We start from the raw sequence: 23,124 nt of genomic DNA, 5'->3' as shown, positions 1-23,124 counted from the left end.
CCAAGGTGAGAATGCTCATCTGCTACATATGTTTTGGGGGTGCGTGCGGGTACGAAATTTCTGGACATGCATAGAACGTGCTTGCAGGGAGGATTGGAGTAATGGGGTATGAATGGTCACTGAAAGAATGCTTGCTTGGTGCCTACCCCAGACTCAGCAAACAAACATGTGACCAGGTTTATGGACCTGGCATGCATATTGGCTAAGAGAACCATCGCCATGTCCTGGAAAGCTACTGCGGGACCACAATATGGAAGATGACTGCAGCTGCTGCGTGAACCAAAGTGCCAGTGAGAGGAATACCAAAGCGAGTGGGTCGCTTTTAAGTCGAACCCGAGTGCCAGGAAGACCCTGCAGACTTCCGTGAAGCAGGACTGACCAAGCTTGAGCCACCTCAACAGAGTGCTGGACAACAGATGCGAGGAAAGTCTGAAGTGGTATCTGAGAAACGCAGTGTTGCCATTTGCTGTGAGACATGAGGAGCTGAAACGCTAAAGTGCCACTGAATTGAGGTTTGCCCATTGCTGCCAGCGAGCCTTCCCATTGCAGTGCAGGAGTCCCCAGACATCCTCCCTCTTGTCCCCACGACTGAGGTCCAGGAACAAAAGAATCTACAGAGCTGTACAGGAACAGAAGCCGGCTGAAACCATTTCTTCTAACCAAAGGTACTGTAAAGTCTAAGAACTTACCGCTTGTGGTGTAGCCTTACTTGCTCTCACTTGAGACGTGTCTTGGTTAACCGTGCAGAGTTGCTTTCATTTTTGCCCCTCACAAGCCTGTGGCCCTTTAAGTGAATCTTATTTCTACAAACTTTTCTAAAAACACTGTGCAAGATTTTTACTCACCTGCAAAGAAGATCTTCAGCTCCCCTTGACTTTGTTCAACTAACATTGGCTGTCCTGGCTCCCTGAGAGATTTTTCTACCCCTGACTGTCTCTTTACCTTTCCCCCAGGAAAGGGTTAATTTACTTTGCATTGGAGGGTTTTAAAAGTACTTACCAGTTTATGAATTATTTGTTAAACCTTTGTTTTATTTCCCCCATCTAATCCTTTGCACCTAAACTCTAAATGTACCAGTGATAAATCAATGTCCACAGGGTCCTAGCGATTTAAGTCACCTGAAGGTGTAGGAAGTGTCTGTGTGCCATCCCCAATGGGTATCATCTGATTTAGCGACACAGAGTGTGGTTTGAAGTATATTAGGCTTATATAACTGACTGTTAAATAAAATAAAAGTTTAATCAAGAAACCTTGAGTGTAAGTGTTTATTTGAATAACTGTGAAACTCTGTGTTACAAAGCTACTGCTCACAGTGACCAATCTTGAGATAAGCCTGGCTGCTCATCAACACTACCAACCTGGTTGGGTTCCTATTGCCCGGAGGTCAAGGTTGCTGTAGTGCACTCAAAGTGTACTGCACACAATCTTGCCTAACATTTACTCTTCGCCATTTTAACTTCTGCACAATCTATTTTATTTTTGCACCACATGGGCGGCCACATGCCTAAATAATTTGGGGCCAAGGAGAAAAAGTAGTGCTTGCTTCTGAACTTCATTTTAGTGCCCACCTGTGGGATCTCTGTGCTTGATTTAAGCCTAAGCATGTTTTTAATATTATAAAATCATTTTTAACCTGCACTTTTCTGGAAGGAAAACCCTCATTTTTGCTATGGTATATACAAATGTAGGTCATGGGTATTTGAGCATGCAAATGATTCACGCCTAGAAACATTTGTGTACGGACGCGTTATGAATGACATATATCATATCATTGCTTAACACAGTATGTGGTCGTTGATTAGTACAAATTCCAATGATAATGGATAGTGGCACTAATTAAACCAATGGGGTTCTGGGTCCTTTGCATATAATGGAGCATTCTGGGAACATAAGAATGACCAAAGAGGTTTATATCAGTCAGATATGTATGTGAGAGTTGTATGACTGAAAGGCTGAATACCTAATGCATAATGGGTTTGGTACACTTCATTTTTTCTCATAAAAAAACAAAAAACAAAAGTCACTTTAACAATAAAGCTTTTGTAAACATGAAGTGTATATTTAAGTTTGGCATGCAAAGACTTAAACAGTCAGAGTGCAATGTTGGCTAACTGACTGAAATCACTCCTGCTTTGAAGCGGATCAGCCAGATTCTGAGAAACAAAACTAACTTTAATTTGAAAAAAAGGCAAGTAAAATGAAATCTGCTATATAAAAGTTTTTACAGTGGCAACCTGCCGGCCTGGGCCTATTTGGCCTTAATGTAAATACATCACTGACTGTGGGGTTTGGGGTATATTATCCCTTTGCCATTTGAGGTGCTTCATACCTTGTGAAGTGCCATTTTACCCTACACCGAGTTGACTTCAACTGACTTGCACTGGCCTTTCAGCTTATGCTTTTTCAAGTTGACTACTGACCATTTAAGAACATTTTCTAAGAGGAGAGCATCAGAACTTTGACATTGGCTGTCCTGGCTAGACAAGATTGTATGCAGTACTCTTTGGGTGCAGAACAACAACCCTGACCTCCTGGCAATAGGAACCCAACCTTTGGTATAAGTCTGTTAGGCAGAATTGCATGCAGTACCCTCTGGGACCACCGCATACAATTAGGGATATAACGGTATAACGGTATACCGTTAAAGATACCGTGAACCACTTAATTGAACAATAATAACCGTCACATTGTTTATACCGTTATACCGTTCATACCGTTAAGTGTGCTTTTCAATCTGATTTGGAAAGGCTGCAGTAAGCAATTGCTGCACAGTCTTGGTTTTGCACTGTTGGATGTGCCGTCTGCCAAGTAGTTTCAGTTGGAGCAGTTTTTAATGCCATTCCATAAACCACACGTGCCTTACACAAAATCAATATGTTAGCAATAGGAAGAATAGATACAGTGCCAAGAAGGAAAAGGGTTTACTTTGGGGTGGCGGCTTTGGGGTTTATATATTTATAATGGATAATGTTCTCTAAACATATGGCAATGGGGGATTTCCCTGGTTCTATCATTGAATTTACATATAATAAGTCACACTGCGAAATTCACTCATCTCTGTGGGAATTCCCTGCTGCCATACCAAAGGGTAACATGTCAGTGATTACTGAACACCTTTTGACCCGCAAATAAACTAAAGACTGTAACGTAAAAAGTGCGTGTGTGTGTGTGTGTGCACAAGCGTAAACTACCATCAGCCTCCATTGATCTGTGGCATGCAGGTTATCAAGATGGCAACATGTTCATCTTCACCAGTAGCCAGTGGGGAAGCAAAAAGCCTAAATGACCACTTAAGAAAAGCTTTTCAGTTTGCTTTGCCAGTTGCAGCAGGCCTCCACCCCACCCCCTCCTCACCACACGTGTGTTTGTGTTTGGTGGAAGCAAGGCATTTCAGTGGAAAGTATGTTGAAAAGCCCAATTCTGGCCCTGGGTGCCTGGTTTTGTTTGTGATGATAAATCTGTCAATTTATGACCTTTTAGAAAATATTTGTTAAGATCAGTTAACTCCACCTGCTATACCGCGATAACCATGATATACCGCCATTTGGCAAGAAGGTTATCGTACCGTCATAAAACGAATACCGTGACACCCCTACATACAATTAGGACTACAGGTGTAAGCAAAAACCAACTTTTGGTATAAATCTGTACTACACAGTTTGTGGTAGCGAGCTGAGCCGTCAGGCTCATCTCAAGAGGGAATGTGAGCAGTAAGGTATACATTACTCACCGTAATCATATTTCTGATACTTGTATCTGCTTAGATTCAAAAGCTGTGCATAGGCCGAAATCTAGTGGAAGCTGCAGAGTATTATAGTTGTTTTCGAAACTCGAAAAAGGGACGTCGAATAGGGCGTGCCAGTAATACTATTCCTAGTGTGACGTCCCCTGTACCCATGATCCCTCACGCGTGTAGGTCCCTCAGATGGTATTTTTCTGACATGAGGTAGCATGAGGAGGACCGCAAGTATAGAAGTATCCAAGCAGATATGATAGACAATCTCACAAGCATCCATGCGCCTTCTCACAGAGGGGAGGAAGGGTGGCCGCATGTGAATCTAAGCGAATACAAGCATCAGAAATACGATTACGCTGAGTAATGTATCCCTTCCGATGTTTGTGAATCTGCTTACATCAAATGCTGTGCATAGATTAGCAAGCAGCGTTGGAAGGAGGTGGAATGTGAGAAGGGTCATGAGCGAACAAATGTCTTAGAACCGCTTGCCCCACTTGTGTATCTGTCTTGGAATTAGTGTCAATGCAGTAGTGCTGAGTGAAGGTGTGAACAGAGCTCCATGTAGCTGCCTTGCAAATTCTGTCCAGCTGGATATTTGCGAGTAACGCCAGAGTGGCTCCTGTGCCTCTTGTAGAGTGAGCCCTGGGAGTAAATGGCAGAGTTTTATCTGACAGGGAATAGCACAGTTGGATACAACTGACTATCCACCTGGAGATAGCAATTTTAGAAATGCCGTCGCCCTCTCTGCTTGGCGCTATGGAGACAAACAATTTATCAGTTTTCCTTAGCGGTCTGGTCTTGTCTACGTAGTAGAGGACCGCTCTCCTCACATCTAGTGTGTGGAGTTTCATCTCAGCCATGCTCTTAGGTTCTTGGAAGAAGCCGGCAGCTCAATAGACCGGTTTACATGAAACTTGGAAATGAATTTAGGCGAGAACCTAGGGTGAGTATGTAAAACCAGCTGATCCTTTTGTACTGTAAAGAAAGGATCCTGCACTGACAAAGTTTGAAGTTCACTAACTCTTCTTATGGAAGTAACAGCCACTAAGAAGGCAGTCTTATAAGTCAGGTGTTTAAGACTAGATTTGTGCATAGGCTCAAAGAGGGGACCCATGAGCTTAGCAAGTACCACATTGAGATCCCAACCGACGGCGGGGGTGAAGTCTTTCTACCCCTTCAATGTATGGCTTGATAACAGGTATTTTCCAGCACAAGAGTTTGCTCTGAAGTGGTGTAAGCGGACATAGTCGCCAGATGGACTTTTAGGGAGGTAAATACAAATCCTGAGTCTAACAAATGGGGCATATAGGTTAGAATGTGAGATGGAGTACATTCCAAGGGATTAATAAGTTTAGACTGCCACCAGTTAACAAAACTCTTCCATTTTTGAAAGTAACAGTGCCCGGTGTTGGGCTTTCTAACTTCTTTTAAGATATCCATACATCTTTGTGGAAGGTTGAGGTGGCTGAACTCTGACTTCAGGAGCCATGCTGCCAAGTTCATCGAGTGGGGCTGCGGGTGCACTGTTAGTCCCTCGTGCTGGGAGAGTAGGTTGTACTGGCATGGGAATTTGATGGGGTCGTACAACGACAGTTTGCACAGGTGTGGGTTCCATGGCTGTCTCGCCCACATAGGAGCAACTAGGATGAGCGTCATTTGTTCCTTGTGGATCTTTTTCACCACCTTCCTCATGAGAGGGGTTGGTGGAAAAGTGTAGGCAAATATCCCTGACCAGTTTATCCATAGGGCGTTCCCCTTGGAGCCTGGCTGGGGGAACCTGGGCGCAAAGTCTGTGCATTGACTGTTTTCGCTTGTGGCGAATAGGTCTATTGTGGGGAAAACCCCACTGAGAGAAGAGGTTCTACGACGTCTTTGTGTAGTCGCCATTCGTGTTCCTCTGGAAGGGGATCTCTGCTCAGAGAGTCTGCTAGCGAGTTGAGTTCCCCCGGAACATGTTGGGATGACAGGTAAATCTTCCGTTTCAGTGCCCATTTCCAAATTTGTTGGGCAAGCCTGGACATATTTTGATAACGAGTGCCCCCCTGTTTGTTTATGTAAAACATCGCAGTTGTGCTGTCTATAAGGACCTGCACTGACTTGTTTGATAAGAGAGATTGAATGCCCAAAGCGCTCTGAATACTGCTAGTAGTTCCAGTAGACTGATGTTGTTCGGAGCAACCCTGAGAGACCAGAGACCCTGAGCTGTGTGGTGAAGGCAGTGAGCTCCCAACCCTGTTAAGGAGGCAGCTGCTGTGATGATGGCTTGAACCTCTGGGTCGTAGAGGGTTTCCCTTTCGTTATATTCTCTCTCTCGTCCATAAGCAAAGATTCTGTACTAGTGTTAGCGAAACGACCACTAGATCGTCCCACTGACCACTTGCTTGAGACCACTTACGCCAACCACTCCCTGAATGGGTCACATGCGTAGGTGCGAGTGGGGAATCAGGTAAATGCAAGACGCCATCATGGCTGGCAAACGCATTGCTTTGCGCACCCTTATTTGGCGACCGGCCTGATATTGAGGAATTTGCAGCAATACATTTTGAATTCTTTCCTCTGACGGAAAGGCCAACCCCTCTCAAGTATTTAGGACAGCTCCTAGGAACTGTTTCGAGGTGCTTGGCACCAGGCTTGACTTTCTCGTTGATGGAGAAGCCCAAATGAAAGAGGAGGTTGATGTTCTTTTGGATGTTTTGTCAGTAAATTAGGGTGAACTCACCTGGACGACTGGCTCATTACAGGGAAGGGTACACTGGGATTGCCTCCCTGCGCAGGTGCGCTGCCTCCACCAGCAGTACCTTGAAGAATACCCTTGGAGCTGAGGCTATTCCAAAGGGCAGCACCTTGAATTGGTAGTGCTGGTTCGCTATCTTGAAACGCAAGAATCTTCTGTGCGCGGGGAACATTGAAATATGAAAATAGGCATATTTAATATCCAGTGTTGCCATGTAATCCCCCTTTTTAGTAGGGGGATTACCTTGTGTACCGTAATCATGCAGAATTTTTGTGGCTTAACATACTTGTTTGCAGGGTGCAAATCTAATACTGGGCGCATTGGGAGATCTTTCTTTGGCACAAGGAAGTACGTTGAATAAATGCCCGTTTACCTGGTTGGCCGGGACGACCTCTATGGCATCCTTTAACAGCAGAGTGGCAATCTCCTCAAGGAGGACCCGCTGGTGTTCCCGAGTGTACTTTTTGCCATGGAGGGTGGTTGTGGGGGTGCTCGAGTAATTCGATGCAGTAGCCGCCTGATACTGTGGACAGCACCCATCTGTCCGAGGTGATCACCCTCCCCATGCGTGGGTTAAGTTGGTAATACGCCCACCTACTGGGGAAGCATGGAGGGGGCCTGAAGCGCAACGTCACTGTTTGGAAGGTGGCGTACCACCACTAGCGGGGCTGCCCCTTCCCCGCCCACACCCCTGCGCTGCCCTCTCAGGTAGCCCTGGGAAGACTTATTTGTTAATTCCCCACAATGAGTTCTGATTCTGGCTATATCTAGACCCTCTTTGGGAAATTTGGCCTCGAAAGCAGCAAAAATTACTGCTTCCCCTCGGTCCAGAGGGTTTGTTAGTGAGTTGACCACGGGATCTTAAAGTGTCATACTCATCTTTCACCGTTTTGAGGGCATCTTCGACAGCTTTGCCGAATAATACCTTAAGCTCAACCGGCAGGTCTAGCAGTGTTGCCTGAGTTTCAGGCTTAACTCCCGATTGTCTCAGCCATGCATGCCTTTTAATGATAGTACCCTCAACGATTATTCTACCAGCATTATCAGCCGCGTCAAAGTTAGTCTTAAGGAGGTAGCCAGACACTGCCCTCTCCTCAGCTGCCACTTGTGCTAACTGGGTCTTTAAAGGTTCTGGTGCAGAGGAGAGTAAAGCAGAAACTTCCTTCCACTTGTGGCAATTATAACTCGCCAAGAGGGTGGCACTGTTGGCTATCCTAGCTTGAAAGGCTGCAGTGGAGGCGACTTTCCTACCCAAGCCATTAATACTCTTGCTTTCTTTATCCGGGGGAGCCTCTGAGGAAGCAAGAGGGGTGCCCGCACTCTTCCTCGTGGTGGTGACAACTAGGGAATCTGGTTTTAGTTCTCTCCTAATATATAAAGGGTCAGAGGGAGCGGCACAAAATAACTTCGAGACGCGGATTTACTGCATGTGTGAGGTTGGGGGTTTGTAGAGATGGGTGAATCCTGCGCTGAATTAATTTTCGTGTCGAGTCCCGGCCGGGGCTAATGTGTTTGGTGGTAGGTGTATGTGTTGCGCTCTTGCCACTGGGTGTGGTCCACACAACATGGCCGCCGGCCTGTCCTACGGGGTCAGGGGCCTGCGTCTTGGTGGCCGAAGCTGCCCAGTCGTCCTTGCCATCTGATTTGGCGGCATTACTGCCACCGCTGAAAGCACCCTCTACGTACATGGCTTTTAGCTCCCTGGCGTAGTGGGCCCAGCCCTTCGTGGAGCGGTCCTTTAGGGTTTTAGGTTTGAAGAGCCTACAAGCCCGACAAGATACCTTGATATGGTCTCGAGAGATACACAGATTACAAGTTAAATGTTCATCTACCCAAGGGAACTTTATTACATTTGGGGCAGAATTTAAATAGAGTACTCTCCATATGGTCAAAGTATGGCAGCGGGGTGAATAATATGTAGGAATAGGGGAATATAATCTATATGACCTCGCCCTACTGACTGGGCCGAGGCCCGACATGGCCTTCCAAGGTCAATCGTCCGCCACGGCAGTCTCCGACGAAGTCTCCAAGATCCTCACCGGTGCCGTTTTTCGGCGTTTGGTGGACAAAGGATAGGAAGAAATCCAACATAATTGAAAGTAGATAAAGGCTTTACACCAAAAGGTACGCCGCACACATGCGTCCTACTAGAATGGTGGAAAATAACAATCTAAGGGACATACATGCGTGAGGGATCATGGGTACAGGGGACGTCACACTACGGTTAGTATTACTTGCACGCCCTATTTGACATCCCTTTTCGAATTTCAAAAACAACAAATGTAATACTCTGCAGCTTCCACTAGAAGTCGGCCTATGCACAGCATGTGATCTAAGCAGATTCACAAACATCAGAAAAGGATGTTACACAGAGGTCTTACAATCACAGTGGTTCAAGTAGACACTCAAGGTTTCTTGGTAAAACACGTATTAATTTATTACACAATCATTTAGAAAACATTCACTAGAAGGAGGCAACTTAATATCATACACAAATACACTTCAATACCAAACCAACAAGTTTTAAGGCTCCCCTATAATAGTAGCAAAATGGCATTTCAGTTACTTTCAATGGGAGAAAAAAGGCACAAGTTAATAAAATAGATCACAAATACTTTCTTAGGCAGTGCATATAGTTTTAGTTCACTAGAGGACTCGATTCAGTTCAATAGGCCTAGGCCAAAGTCAATGGGCTAGTATAATGGATAGGAAAGAGCAGTTCTTGTAGTAAATGGTAAAGTCTTTGCCAAAGTTCTCAGAAGTAGTTTGTACGAAAAAGGATATGTTGGGTCACAAGCTGATTCGGCCTGCAAGTTGGGAAAGTTATGCGAACTTTCACTGCCAGAGGTTGGTTCTCTCAATCGGGTTGGCACAGTACCTTAATATGAAGAAAAGATGCAGCTGAAGACGTTGGTTCCTGGCAGTTCCTGTAGATCTCGCCGTTCCTGAGCCTCAGTCGTGGGGACAAGAGGGAGGGCGTCGGGGGGACTCCTGCACTGCACGGGGACTGGTAAAAAAAAGCTGGCGAAATGGAAGATGTTCGATTCGAGTAGATAGATGTCTTCAAGCACACAAGCTGGTGTTCTTCCCCCTGGTTCATTCTAACCAGCTCCGAGAATGGGATCCAGGTGGCTTATAAGTTGATTGGTCCCACCAACTGAAAGGAAAAAGTCATCCTTGAAGGGGCTTCTCAGTCGAGACGAACTTGGCAATTCGGACCTACAACAGGGCTTCACCAGGCAAATCAACAGTCCAGGAGTTGCAGCAGCTGTCCTCTTCCAGCTCATCTTCGGTTCTTTTGTAACAGTGGTCGACTCTACTTTCTAGTCAGAGACTCGCCTTTTAAACAGTTTTCTCCCTTTCATTCCAGCCTAGCCGTCACTCACCCAGCATGGTGGCTGTCCTTGCCGGTCAGCCAGCCAGCCAATCATGACAGAGTGTATTTGGGTGTCCTAGGAGACTAAGCACAGGGTGTTTCGGGCACCTCGCTCACTTCTTGCCCACCCCAGACACTCAGATGCCAATGGCCGTCTTCAGTCCTGAAGCCCGCCAAAGGCATAGAAACAAAGGGACCAAATCTGGTTTGGCGCGTAGAGACAAACACTAGAAGGACCTTTCCAAAAAGAAATAGCGAAAAAAGAAGACCAGGATCCGTTTAAAGAAAGGGTCTCAAGGCACCATCTTGAAAAACATGGCTCCCGTGATTTTTAGCTACCGGTGTTCGCGGTCGGGAAAAATCATGATAGTTCGTTGTAAAACCACTGCCACCAGCCTTTTCAATAGGAAAGGGTAGCATTTGACTGCTACTTGAGTGTTTAGACACAGGGGATATATGTAACCCCTCCAGCACTCCATTGTAAGATGGTGTGTGCTGGGTCTATGAATTTGGAAAAGACTAGCAAAGTCAATTTCACTTTACATTCTCTGGGAAATAGTATTAATCCCAGAGAAGGTACTTAAACCTTTGGCAAGTCTAAAAGACATCCCTGTGTTACTGCACTGAGGGTGCTGTGCAACACACATGAAAATAGTTATCTAAAATTCCATAATCGGAGAACACAAATGTAAAACACACATCAAAACACATGTAAGAGTGGGAAAAAAGGCTCCCACTCTTTCCAGGTTAAGAAAAAAAATCAAGTCCTCAAAATCCAGCAAAGTTCCTGGGGGTCTCTAAGCTGAAGAGAATTAGCACATTTCTGAGAATTCTCCCTAGCAGGAGCTTGGTGAAAACTCTTGCCGCGGACTTCAATATGAAGGGATGGGCCTTGAACTGGTAATGTTGTCCTTGAACCACGAAGCGTAGGAACTTGCGGTGCCCTTTGTGTATGGGGATGTGAAAACAGGCATCTTCCAAGTCCAGCGACGATTAAAAATTCCCCTCTTCCAGCTTTCCTAGCACGTGCTGAAGAGTCACCATCCAAATGTTTTGAGACTTGATGTACTTGTTCAGACGGTGGGGAGTCCAGGATGGGCCTCCAATCGCCGGTCTTCTTTTTGACGAGGAAGTAACGATAGTACACTCCAGAGCCCCAGAGCCTCCTTGGGACGAGCTTTATCACACCCTTTCTTAGCATGGCCCGCACCTCCAGCAGAAACTGAGACGTGTGGTTTTCCAGCCAGGCCACTGTTGGTATATGGTGACACTTCTGTTGGAACTCTAGGGTATGTCCGTGGGCGAGAGTGTCCAGCACCCAAAAGTCGGTGGAAACTGTCTTCCACACGCAGACTAACTTCGCCAGCTGGCCTCCCACCAGGGTGCTCGGGTGGGGGCCAGACGCCAAGGCCAGATCAATCCTTTACACGTCGAAGCGCCGTCTTGGCGGCCTTGGCGATGAGGACGTCCTCCTCCAGATTTGGCACAGCCCCTGTAAGTCTCCTGGGCTGACAAGCGGGAGGGTTCACGGTAGGACGAAGCACCTCCCCCGAATCCTTTGGAAGAACCTGGGGATTTTCCTCCGGAAGTCTGAAATGATGGCCATCGTTGCTGAAGCGTGCCCAAGGCATGAGCCGTCTCGGTGTCCGCCTTGATGGCCTGAAGAGACTCGTCCACAGTCTTGCTGAACAAACTGTCCCTGTCGAAGGGCATGCCCAGCACCTTCGACTTGAACATCCTGGCGAAAATTAGTGGCCCTAAGCCAGCCCCACCAACGAAGGCAAATGCTGTTGCCTATGTGGCAGAATCCTGTGTCGGCGATGTCCGTGGCCACTGTAATGGCGTGGTCCGATGCCACCTTGCCTTCCTGTAGGATCTCCAAAGGTTCCGCCCTCTTGTCATCGGGAAGGAAGTCCAGGAGGGGAGCTATATTGAACCAAAGCTCCCTGTCGTAACGTGCCACGATGGCAAGGGTGTTTCCGGCCTTGATGGTTGTCGCTGCCGACGTGACAACTCTTCGCCCCACGGCATCCAACTTCTTCCCCTCACTGTCTGGGGGACTGGTGGAAGGCTGCCGACGAGGAGGCGCCCGAAGATTTCTTCTTGGCCGCTGCAGAAACCACAGAGTCCAGAGATGGCTGGGACCGTAAGCACTTGAGCGCAGAATCCGGCACCCTGTATTTCTTCTCATAACGGTCCCTCTTCACGAGAGGCCGAGGAAGGGTTCTTCATGAGGGACAACCCCTCGTCCCAAATGTAATCCAAGAGCGGGATCGAAAGTACGGTCTTCCTCTTCACCTTTGCAGCTCTGGTAAAGGAAACCCTCTTTCTTTTTCTCATCTTGGACAAGCTGGAACAGCTCTGAGGCCCTCGAGATCATGGCGTGGAACAAACCTCTCTCGTTGGGCAGTGAAAAGAAAAAAAAAGAAAAAATAAAATCGCAAAACACAGTAAAAGATTGAGAGCTATAGCACAAGGACTCCCAACACTTGAACGAGGGGTAAAAATCTGAAGATGGCTGCCAGAGGAGGGGCTTAGGTAAAGGGCAGTATGTCCCGGAGACCAGTGATTGGTTGTTAGGAGAAAGACAGTTCAGAAGTGAAACTGATTTCTTTTTCCTTTACCGATGATTCTCAGCCTGACGGGGAATATTCATGAGCATGTGAATCCATGCCAGACCCCATGCTGGATAAGATCACAAAACATTTTCCCCATTTCGGGGAAAATAATTGCCTTTCATTCAAATATCAGTTCGCTTTAGTCATGTTTTACAGGGAAAAGGTTTTGAATCCTATTTTAAGGATTACATTGGTTTCAAAGGAAGGGAAGGTTCTGGTTCTATACAATAAAAATAAATACATACATACATGCATAGAAATCGAGAAATCCATCATCTGAAAGACTATAGACAATGTGCTGGCTAGAAAAAGTTTAGAAATGTCACTGTAGGTAGAATCGTAACAAATCCTTATCTACCACTACAGGCTCTCCAACGTGCCAATGAAAAAAAGCACGACTGGAATGTGCTGCTATACCTCTGTCCCATAACGTACCTTGCAAACTGCTGCTGGTGAGGCTGTGGCCTTCAAGCAATGTGTGGGCACGCACTGCTCAGAAAATCGCCCACCTTTTCATCTGGCTATGGATTGTATCAATTGCTTTTCTTAGCTGGTTGGCTACCTTTCCTTGACCTATCCTAACCTGATTCTGTCAGGGGATTTTAACATTAGCCTCAATTATGTGACTAATGTACATGCCGCTATTTTAATTAACAGGTTCTCTGCTTACCATCTGTACCTATGTAACCATCTGGCAACCCATATTGGAGTGAACACCCTTGATTTGATTTTTTCGGAGGATTCTTTAACTACCATCTTTAAGCCATTGCCAGTAATTTGGTCTGGTAATTTTCTATTGCCATTTTGTATTGCTCTTCCCATTCATAAACAGTCATCCCACAATGTTCATTAGCCACTGTCACTGCTCTAAAGTACCTTCGGTGTTACTTGCTGAGACTTTGAAACGTAATACTCAGGCAGCACTTGCGGAAGATCCAGTTGACCAATGTGGGGCTTCATTAAAAGCTATGGCTCCGACTGGCAATTCGCTGGCTCCTCCTAAGAAGGGTGTGAGCTGCCAAAAACCCTGTGCTCCATGGTTTTCAACAGACCTTAGGGTTTTGAAATAGGGATGTTGCCAGGCAGAGCGCAAATGGCGTCTCACTACACTCGGGAAGCTGAGGACCAATATAAATAGATCCAATTTCAGTACAAATTGGTTGTGAAGGCAGTCAAGTGTTAGCACTATGCAGAGAACATACTCCTAGCACCATGTGCCTCTCGGGAGTTTTTTAGAATTACCAGGAAACTCTCTGCTCTCTCTGTCCAATCTCTTCAAGCCAGGTCCACTGCACTGTTCACCGCCGCTCTTCACCATTCTTTCACACGCGGCTTGATTCTGCCTCAATGAAACAAGCAATGGTGATGCCGTTTTTGAAGAAGCTGCAATTGGCTCACTTGTCGCCGGCCAGTTTTACCATTTCTCTCCTGCCTGCTATGAATAAACTGATGGAAATTATCACCCCCCCCCCCCAACCCCACCAAAACAGGTTCCTCCACCCATTCCAAGCTGGTTTCACGCCACTGATGGAGAAGGAATCCGTAATATTAATTCTGGACGACCTGGCCTTAGTCCAGGAATGCCGGGAGGTCAAAGTTCTGATTCTCCTGGACCAATCTGCAACGTTCAATACCATTGATCACACGATTCTGTTACTGCGATTAGAACAAATAGGTTTGCCAAACCCAGTTTTGGCTTGGTTCTCTTCCTTGCCTGATCATACGCAGTCAGTTTCACTGCCGCCTTTTTTTGCTCCCACACCTGCCATGTGTCGTTCCACAATGGTCACTTTGTTCCTGTTACTTTTTTACCTATATTTGCGGACGTTAACAGACTTGATTGCTTCATTTGGCGTTTGTTTTTATACATTTGTGACGATGATATATAATTAATTTTTAAGCTTGACTCACCGGCATCAGACCCTGCCACAAAGCATGAATTCTGTGTCAGAGATTGGCCGGTAGAGGACCTCAAATTGGTGGCAGCTTAACAGTGAGAAAACTGAGATTTTGGCAGACCGCCACAGAACGCTCACTCTCTGGCAAACTGACTTTTGGCACGATTCTCTGGGCCCTTGCCCATCCCAGCTCCTTTGTTAAAAGCCCCGGGTTAAGCTGCTTCCCTCGGGTTCTAGAGAAGGGCAGGTTGTTTAAAGAAGCTGGGTTACAAATTGCTGAAGACTTCTGAGGAAAGTGTTACCATTTGTCCCCATGAAGCTCCAGGCAACAGTAGTCTCAGCCTCCACAATGGGAGCACTGGACTACTGAACGGTATCTACTTGGGTCAACCAGACATTCTGATCCACCGGCTCCAGATGTTACAAAACACGGCAGCACCTGTGGCTTTGAATGCCCATAGATGGTCCATGCTTTTATTGGCTAGGCTGCATTGGCTTCCGTTGAGAAGCCATATAAAGTTCAAGGTATTGTGCATTGGCTTTTTCTCTCACCGGACTGACTTTTCTTCAGGCAAAACTGATTCACTATACACCTACGCGTCCCCTGCGCTCTGCCTCTGCTAATTTGTTGCAAGTTCCTCACTTCAGTACATCTCGAGCATGTGGAGGCTCCCTTTAGGTTTTGGCCTCTACATTATAGAACTCTCTTCCTGCACACCTGCAGGAGATCCTAGATCATCTTTGCTTTCAGAAGGCCCTGAGGGCTTCCGGTTTATAGGAGGTTTGTGTTCTCTTTTAGCCCCTCTGCTTCTGGCCGTTTCAGCACCCAGATGCCTTCTGGCCTTGGTCTTGTGCTCTCTACATTTTTACATTACACATTGGCATTTGCACAAAAATCCACAACTAAAAAATATGTTAAAAAGTTAGAAGAAAGCAGGAGAAGAACAAATTAAAGGAGCAAAGAGTGAAGTGAAAGATACAAAGGTGATAATTATGTTTTGGATAAAAAAGACAAATTTAACTTACAAAAACAAATGAATGATTCAACATAATTCTTCAATCAAATCTTTTACAGCCAACCATTAGACAAACTAGAGAAAAACTAGAGAAAAACCTCTGCCTAACAGTGTCCAAGGTTCTACCTGGCATGCCGGTTGCAAGACCTTGACTGAAAGCCAAAGCAGAGTTTGCGGCTGCTGCTGCAGCAAGAGATTCTGCCTGCTGCCCTTGCTGAGCTTGATTTGGAGTTAGGGGACGCTGATTTGCACCAGCTCGCAGAACCTTTAAAAATAGGAAAAGGAAAAAGGTAGTAAGCAAACCAACAAGATATTACCTTTAAAAACTGATACAAATCAAACAATGTAACAATTTAGTCAAGCTTTGTTTAGAGTTTGATCTCACGCACACAGATCTATATAATGCACCTATAGGACATCCGGACACCCAAGAGGTCTCAGAGTTTAATTATAAAGAGTAGCATTTCAGTGCATTTGTTGTCCACTTCGCAAGAGTATACATAGTTGAGGGGAGGTTGGACATATGTGATAGGTGTGAGGAATCTGAGGGTGTCCTCACTGCTCTCTCCAACATATCCTCCCAGGTTGCCAGGGAAAGGCATTTGCTATCGGATCCTGACGCAATATTGGGAAATTACAGAATAAATACAACAACAAATTAAGGAACTGTGATAAAATCAGTGGAAACACTGATCCCAGTGAAGGGAATTGGTAACAAACTGACATGAAAGGTAATGCTAACAGACAAAGCCAAACAAGAAAGCATAAGTGAATGCAAGTAGTGGTGAAAGTCAAACAAGCAGTGTCAAAAGTCAAGCAGATATTATTGCTTACTACTGAAAGAAATGAATGGTTGAGTAGAGAACATCTGTATGCGAGAGAAACCTGGCCAAGGGCCTCTCCACCGGATGTCGTGTTAGGCAAGATTGTATGCAGTACCCTGTGGGAGACTGCACCAGCCTTGTCCTCTTGGCAATAGTTAACCCAACCTTTGGTACAAGCATGCACTACACAAGTTGGTAGAGTGACTGAGCAGCCAAGCATATCTCAAGGGGGGTCAATGTGAGCTGTAGGGTTCTAACATGGAGATTCACAGTGACAAGCATTCAAATAAACAGTTACACTCAAGGTTTCTTGATTAAACTAGTATTTAATTGAACAGTCAGTTGAATAAGACTACTTTAGAAGGGAGCAAATATATGTAACAAAAAAATAAACTTCAAAATACACACTCAGTTTCTTTAAATCAGTAGATACCCACTTCGGATGGCACAGACAATTCCTACACCCTGAGGTGACTTAAATAACTAGGACACTGAACATTAATATATCACTGGCACATTTAGAGCAATACTGAGTTTGGTGTCAAAGAAAAGGTTTTGGGAATAAAACAATGGTTAAAAAATATTCTCAAGCAGGTAAGTACTTTTGAACCCCCCAATGTAAAGTAAATTAATACAGAAGGTATGGAATGTGTGACTTTTGTTGAGGGATAATTAAAGCACAAAGTCAGAGGATAGAAGAGTCTTTCAGGGAGCCAAGACAGCCAATGTTAATTGAACAAAAGTCTAGGTGAGCTGAAGCACTTCTTGAATGTAAGTAAAAAGTCTTGCACAGTGTTTTCGATGTCTTCATAGAAACTGAAATCACTGTAGGGCCACAAGCTGGGAGGCTTGTGACTGTCAACGCTGCAGGCAACTCAACAAGAGCAACCAAGAAAAAAAAGTCTCAACTGCTAGCAAGGCTACACAATAAGAGGTAAGCACCCCCTTAGTTTTACAGTAACTTTTGTTTGAAGAAATTGTTTCCAGCTGTCTTCCGTTCCTGTATAGGTCTGCAGATCCTTTTGTTCCTGTGCCTCAGCCATGGGGACAAGAGTAAGGATCTCTGCGGACTCCTGCACTTCAAATTGAAGGTTGGCAAAAGAATTGGCAAATTTCATATCAGCTGTACTTTGCGGTTTCAGCTCCTTGTGACTCTCGTAAATAGCATCACCGTGGTTTTCGGATACATTTATGGACTTTCCTCGCATCTAGGGTCCAGCACTCTGTTGAGGAAGCTCAGGCTTGCTCACCCATTTGCCAAACCTCTTTGTGCAGATGTTTATTCAGGTTTCTCCCATTCACTCGCAGCCTAGCTGTTAGGGAGAATTCTCAAAAATGTGCTAATTCCCTCCACCTTAGAGACCCCCAACAACTTTGCTGGATTTTGGGGACTTGATTTTTTTTAACCTGGAGAGAGTGAGACCCATTTTTCCCACTCTCTCATGTATTTTAATGTGATCTTACACACTTTCTTTTTGCTTATGGAGTCTAACCAACTCCATAGGCATCATCTTTTACAATTGTGTCACAAAGCACCTTCAGTGCAGTGCCACAGGGAAGTCTTCCAGTTTTCCCAAGGTTTAAATACCTTCTCTGGAATCAACTACTGTTTTCCAGAGCAGTTAAGTGAAATTGGCTTTACTTAGCATTGTACTTGCTAGACCCAGCACACCCTATCTTACAATAGAGTGCAGGAGGGGTTACTTCCCCTGTTTCTAAATGCTCATGTAACATTTTTTATGTTATCCTTTGCTCAATTGACTGGCTCATGGCAGTGGTTTCGTTTTGAACTACCAAGGTTTGCACTTAACGCGACCATCCGCGAACACAGTAACTTTAACTGCGGAAGCAATCTTTTTCAAAATGGCGGCCAGTCATCTTTGCTAAAATGGTGCCTGGTCTTTTTTCGCCAGGTCTTTGCAGAAAGGTCCTTGTCTCCACGCCAAACCAGGTTTGGTCTCTTTGTTCATTTCGCCTTTGGCAGGGTTTCTGAAAGAAACCAAACTATGGCGCCGGAGTGTCTGGGGTAGGCAGGAAGTGAGGGAGGTGCCCAAACCTCCCTGTGCTTAGTCTTCTAGGAGACCCAAATGCACTCTGTGGTGATTGGCTGGCTATCGGCAAGGACAGCCACCCTACTGGGTGAGTGACAGCTAGGCTGGAATTAATGGGAGAACTGAAAAAAGGCGAGTCTTGGCTTGGAAGGCAGAGTCGACCACTGGATGAAGGAACCGAAGAAGAGCTTGAAGGACGCCTGCTGCAACTCCTGCACCGTTGGTTTGCCCGGTGAACCCTGCTGCAGTGACTACTTGCCAAGTTCGCATCGACAGAGAAACCCCTGCAAGGACGACTTCTCCCTTTGAGTTGGTGAGACCAATCAACTCCAAAGTAAGCCACCTAGACACCCATCCCGGAGCTGGTTGAATTTCCTCAGAGTTGCTACAGGAACCGCATAGCTAGGGAGAGGGGCACCAGATTGTGTGCGTTACCTTTAAGCTGGCCTAAAGCTTTTGGAAGATCCTCCGGACTCCCACGAAGCAGAACTGACCAAGCCTGAGGCGCCTCAGCAGAGTGCGGGACCCCAGAAGTGAGGACAGTCCACCTTGACAGCCAGGAACCGCACTTATTGCTAGATGCTGTACCGCAAGGAGCCGAAACGTGAAACAGCCACTGAAAGTAAAGTTTGCCGGTTGCCAGTACAGTGCAGGAGTCCCCCGACGTCCTCCCTCTTGTCCCCATGACTAAGGCCCGAGATCTGCAGAGCTGCACAGGAGTCACCAGCTTCATCTTTTCTTCTTTACCAAGGTATTGTAAAAACAGGTCTAAGAGAACTTCTCTTACTGTAGAAGTGTTTGTAACTTCCACAACTCCCAGATCTAATCAGCTTGTGGCCCTACATTTGATTCTTCTTTCCTTCAAAGACTCCTAAGAACTTGTGCAAAGACTTTTCCATTACTTACCAGAAGTGTTTATTCGATACAAGACTTTTGCCCATTGACTTTGGCTTAGCCTATTGAATTGAATGACTCTTCTAGTGAACTCAAATTATCTGCACTGCTTAAGAATATTTGTTGTCTCTTGTGTTCTAATAACCTTTGCCTTTTACCAACTTTCAAAGAGTATTCTGAATGCCAGCAGCAAGGTATTAATGTCCCCAGCACCCTTGTTACTGAAGTCACCTGTGGGTGTAGGTTGCGTCAGTGGGCCATCCCAAAAGGGCCTGGTCTGATTCAGAAATTCAAAGTGTACAATCAAAGTCACTGCACTGTACAATATGGAACAAGTTACTTACCTGTAACTGTTGTTCTCTAGCATGGTTCTGGCATGGATTCACATGCTCATGAATATTCCCTGTCGTCAGGCTGGGAATCCTCGGTAAAGAAAAATCAGTATCAGTTTCGTTTCTGATCTGTCTAGTAACCAATCACTGATCTCTGTCATACTGACCACAGCCAATGACTGCCCTCTCCCTAAGCCCCGCCTCTGGCAGCCATCTTCAGATTTCGTAGCACGTGAAGTGGCAGTATGACCCAAGTGAAAAGCCGCAGAGGGGTAGGCGTGAGGGTTTGCATGTGAATCCATGCCAGACCCATGCTGGAGAACAGTTACAGGTAAGTAACTTGTTCCTTCTCCAGCATGGGGTCTGGCATGGATTCACATGCTCATGAATGACAATGCATTACTTACCGTAAAAGCATTTCTGATGGTTGTATCTGCTTAGATTCACATGCTGTGCATAGGTCTGACATCCAGTGGTCACTGCGGAGTATTGCATTTTGTTTTTCGTAGTCGAAAAGGGGACGTCGACAAGGCGTGTCTGTAACACTATCCCTATAGTGACGTGCGTTGTACCCACAATCCCTCACGCGTCGAGGTCCCTCTGTTTGTATTTTTCTGCCCTGAGGGAGCCTTCTAGACGTGAGTGAGTACAGAAAAGAGAGATATAAAAGGAAGTCTATGTTCCTTCCATCCGAGTGGGGAGGAAGGGTGGGCGCATGTGAATCTAAGCAGATACAACCATCAGAAATGCTTTTACGGTAAGTAATGCATTGTCTTCTGATGTTTGTTAATCTGCTTAGAATCACATGCTGTGCATAGACTAGCGAGCAGTACCCGGAGTTGGCGGTGGGTTATGAGAAGGAACAGTAGAGAAAAGATGTCTTAATACTGCCTGTCCCACCTGGGAGTCAGATCTTGAGTGTGCATCTAGACAGTAGTGTTTTGTAAAGGTGTGCACAGAACTCCAGGTAGCCGCTTTGCAGATGGACTCAAGGGGAACATTTGCAATGAATGCTATGGATGCCCCAGTGCCTCGAGTGGAATGTGCTCTTGGCTTGAAGGGTAGTTCTCTCTTAGCAAGAGTGTAACAGAGAGTGATGCATTGTACAATCCATCTAGATATAGTGGACTTAGAGACTGCATCTCCTTCTCTTCCTGCTGCCACCGAGACAAAGAACTGATTAGTTTTTCTCAGTGATCTGGTTCTTTCCATGTAGAACATGACAGCTCTGCGTACATCTAGTGTATGCAGACTTTTTTCTCCCAAGTTGGAAGGGTTTTGAAAGAACGTTGGTAGTTCTATAGATTGGTTTACATGAAATTTAGAGATGAATTTTGGTGCAAACCTTGGGTGTGTGCGAAGAACCACCTTATCCTTGTGAACTGATACGAAGGGGGCTAATACAGAAAGAGCCTGTAGTTCACTTACTCTCCTAATGGAGGTGATAGCTATTAGGAAAGCAGTCTTAAGAGTGAGGTATTTAAGAGTTGCCTTGTGCATGGGTTCGAAAGGAGTGCCCATGAGTCTAGAAAGTACCACGTTTAAGTCCCATCCGGGAGCTGGGCTAGCTATTGGGGGGTGTATTCTCTTTACCCCTTCCATGAAGGCCTTTATAACTGGTATCTTCCACCACGACACTAAGTTGGGAAGTGGTGTATGCAGAAAGTGCCGCTAGGTGGACTTTAATGGAATTAAACACTAGACCTGAATCCAGTAAATGGGTCAAGTACAGAATAATGTTAGTGGCAGAGCAGTCAACCGGGTTGATGTTCTTACTTCTACACCAGATGACAAATCTTTTCCACTTGCTAGAATAGCAGTGGCGAGTATTAGGGTTTCTGGCTTACCTGAGGATGTCCATACATCTCTGAGGGAGATGTAAATGTCCAAACTCTATGATCTCAGGAGCCAGGCTGCTAAGTTCATGGTCTGAGGGCATGGATGCAGTGTCCTGCCCTTGTCTTGTGACAGCATGTTGTACAGGCAAGGAAGTTTCATTGGGGGAGATAGGGACATCTCCATCAAGTGAGCGAACCATGGCTGCCGGGCCCACATTGGGGCCACTAGTATCATGGTCACCTGCTCTTGGTGCATCTTGTGCACCACCTTGTTGAGGAGGGGAGTCGGGGGAAAGGCGTAAACAAATTTCCCTGACCATTGAATCAACAGACCGTTCCCCTTGGACTGGTTCTGGGGGTACCTGGAGGCGTAACTTTGGCATTGTGAGTTCTCCAGGGTTGCGAACAGGTCTATTTCCGGGAAACCCCATTGCGTGAAGACGTTTAAGACGATGTCTTCTTGCAATTGCCATTCGTACTCTTTGGGTAGGGGGAAGTCTCTGCTGAGTTTGTCTGCTAGCAGATTGAGTTCCCCTGGTACATGTTGTGATAGTAGGAACATGTTGTGTTTGAGAGCCCACTTCCATATATTCTGGGACAGCTTGGACAGTCCTGGAGAGTGAGTGCCCCCTTGCTTGTTGAGATAGTACATGGCTGTGGTGCTGTCTGTGAGGACCATCACTGTCTTTCCTTGTAAGTGTTCCTGAAAGGCTTTCAGTGCTTTGAACACTGCTAATAGTTCCAGCAGGTTTATATGTTTGGAAGCTAAGCTCGGAGTCCACACTCCGTGAGCAGTCTGATGGGATAGGTGAGCCCCCCCATCCTGTAAGGGATGCGTCTGTGGTTAGAGTGGCTTCCACTGCGGGTGTGGCAAAAGTTTTCCCTAATAACAGGTTTTCCTTTGTCCACCACCGTAGCGAGAGAACCAAGGCCTGCGAGACCACCACTAGATCGTCCCATTGTCCGCTGGCCTGACACCACTGGCTGTAGAGCCACTCTTGCATTGGGCGCATGCGCAGGCGCGCGTGAGGTACCAAATAAATACATGACGCCATCATCCCTAGCAAACGCATTGCTTTGCGTACCGTAACCTCTCGACCTGCCACATAATGGGGGATCTGAAACAGCATGTTTTGGACCCTCTCGTTGGAGGGGAAGACGAGGCCGTCCTTTGTTCGAATTAGAGCCCCTAGGAATTGTTTGATTTGGCTGGGGTCTAAGCTGGACTTCTTTTCGTTGATGGAGAAGCCCAGTTGGGACAAAAGGTCTACGGTCTTTTGGGTATTGGAGAAGCATGTTTCGTAAGAATCCCGTTATGAGCCAGTCGTCGAGGTACGGGTAAACCGGGATGGATAATCTGCGCAGGTGGGCCGCTGCCACTGCCAGTACTTTCGTAAATACCCTTGGTGCAGATGCTATCCCGAAGGGTAGTACTCTGAACTGGTAGTGTTTGTTCTCTATCTTGAACCTGAGGTATTTTCTGTGCGCTGGCAACATTAAAATATGAAAGTATGCATCTTTCATGTCTAGTGTTCTCATGTAATCCCCCTGTGATAACAGTGGGATTACATCCTGCAAGGTTACCATACGAAACTTTTGGGGTTTGACAAAATTGTTCGCTGGACGCAGATCTAATACAGGGCACATGGTTAAATCCTTTTTGGGTACAAGGAAGTACACTGAATAAATACCTTCTGTTACCTGCGATAGGGGGACAGCCTCTATAGCTTCGTTTTTTAGTAGCTCTTCTACTTCTTGAAGAAGAATAGTGAGGTGTTCCGGTGTCATGCGCCGGTTCCGTGGGGGT

The 23,124-nt window shown here is 46.0% G+C and overlaps 1 protein-coding gene across 7 annotated transcripts in view; it reads right to left on the bottom strand.

The window, feature by feature from the left end:
- PUM2 (pumilio RNA binding family member 2) overlaps positions 1 to 23,124 on the bottom strand; it is a 2,101,998-nt gene that overhangs the window by 1,199,389 nt on the left and 879,485 nt on the right. For all 7 annotated transcript variants that reach the window (XM_069605904.1, XM_069605906.1, XM_069605907.1 and 4 more), the window contains one exon: positions 15,505 to 15,643. In XM_069605904.1, the coding sequence (XP_069462005.1) occupies positions 15,505 to 15,643 (139 nt within the window). The remainder of the gene's footprint in view (positions 1 to 15,504; positions 15,644 to 23,124) is intronic.

This window comes from Ambystoma mexicanum, chromosome 4p (assembly GCF_040938575.1).
Source record: "Ambystoma mexicanum isolate Mex_15411 chromosome 4p, UKY_AmexF1_1, whole genome shotgun sequence".
Classification (NCBI taxonomy): Eukaryota; Metazoa; Chordata; class Amphibia; order Caudata; family Ambystomatidae; genus Ambystoma; species Ambystoma mexicanum.
The sequence above is the reverse complement of the archived record's forward strand: the minus strand, read 5'-3'. Positions and strand labels throughout refer to the sequence as shown.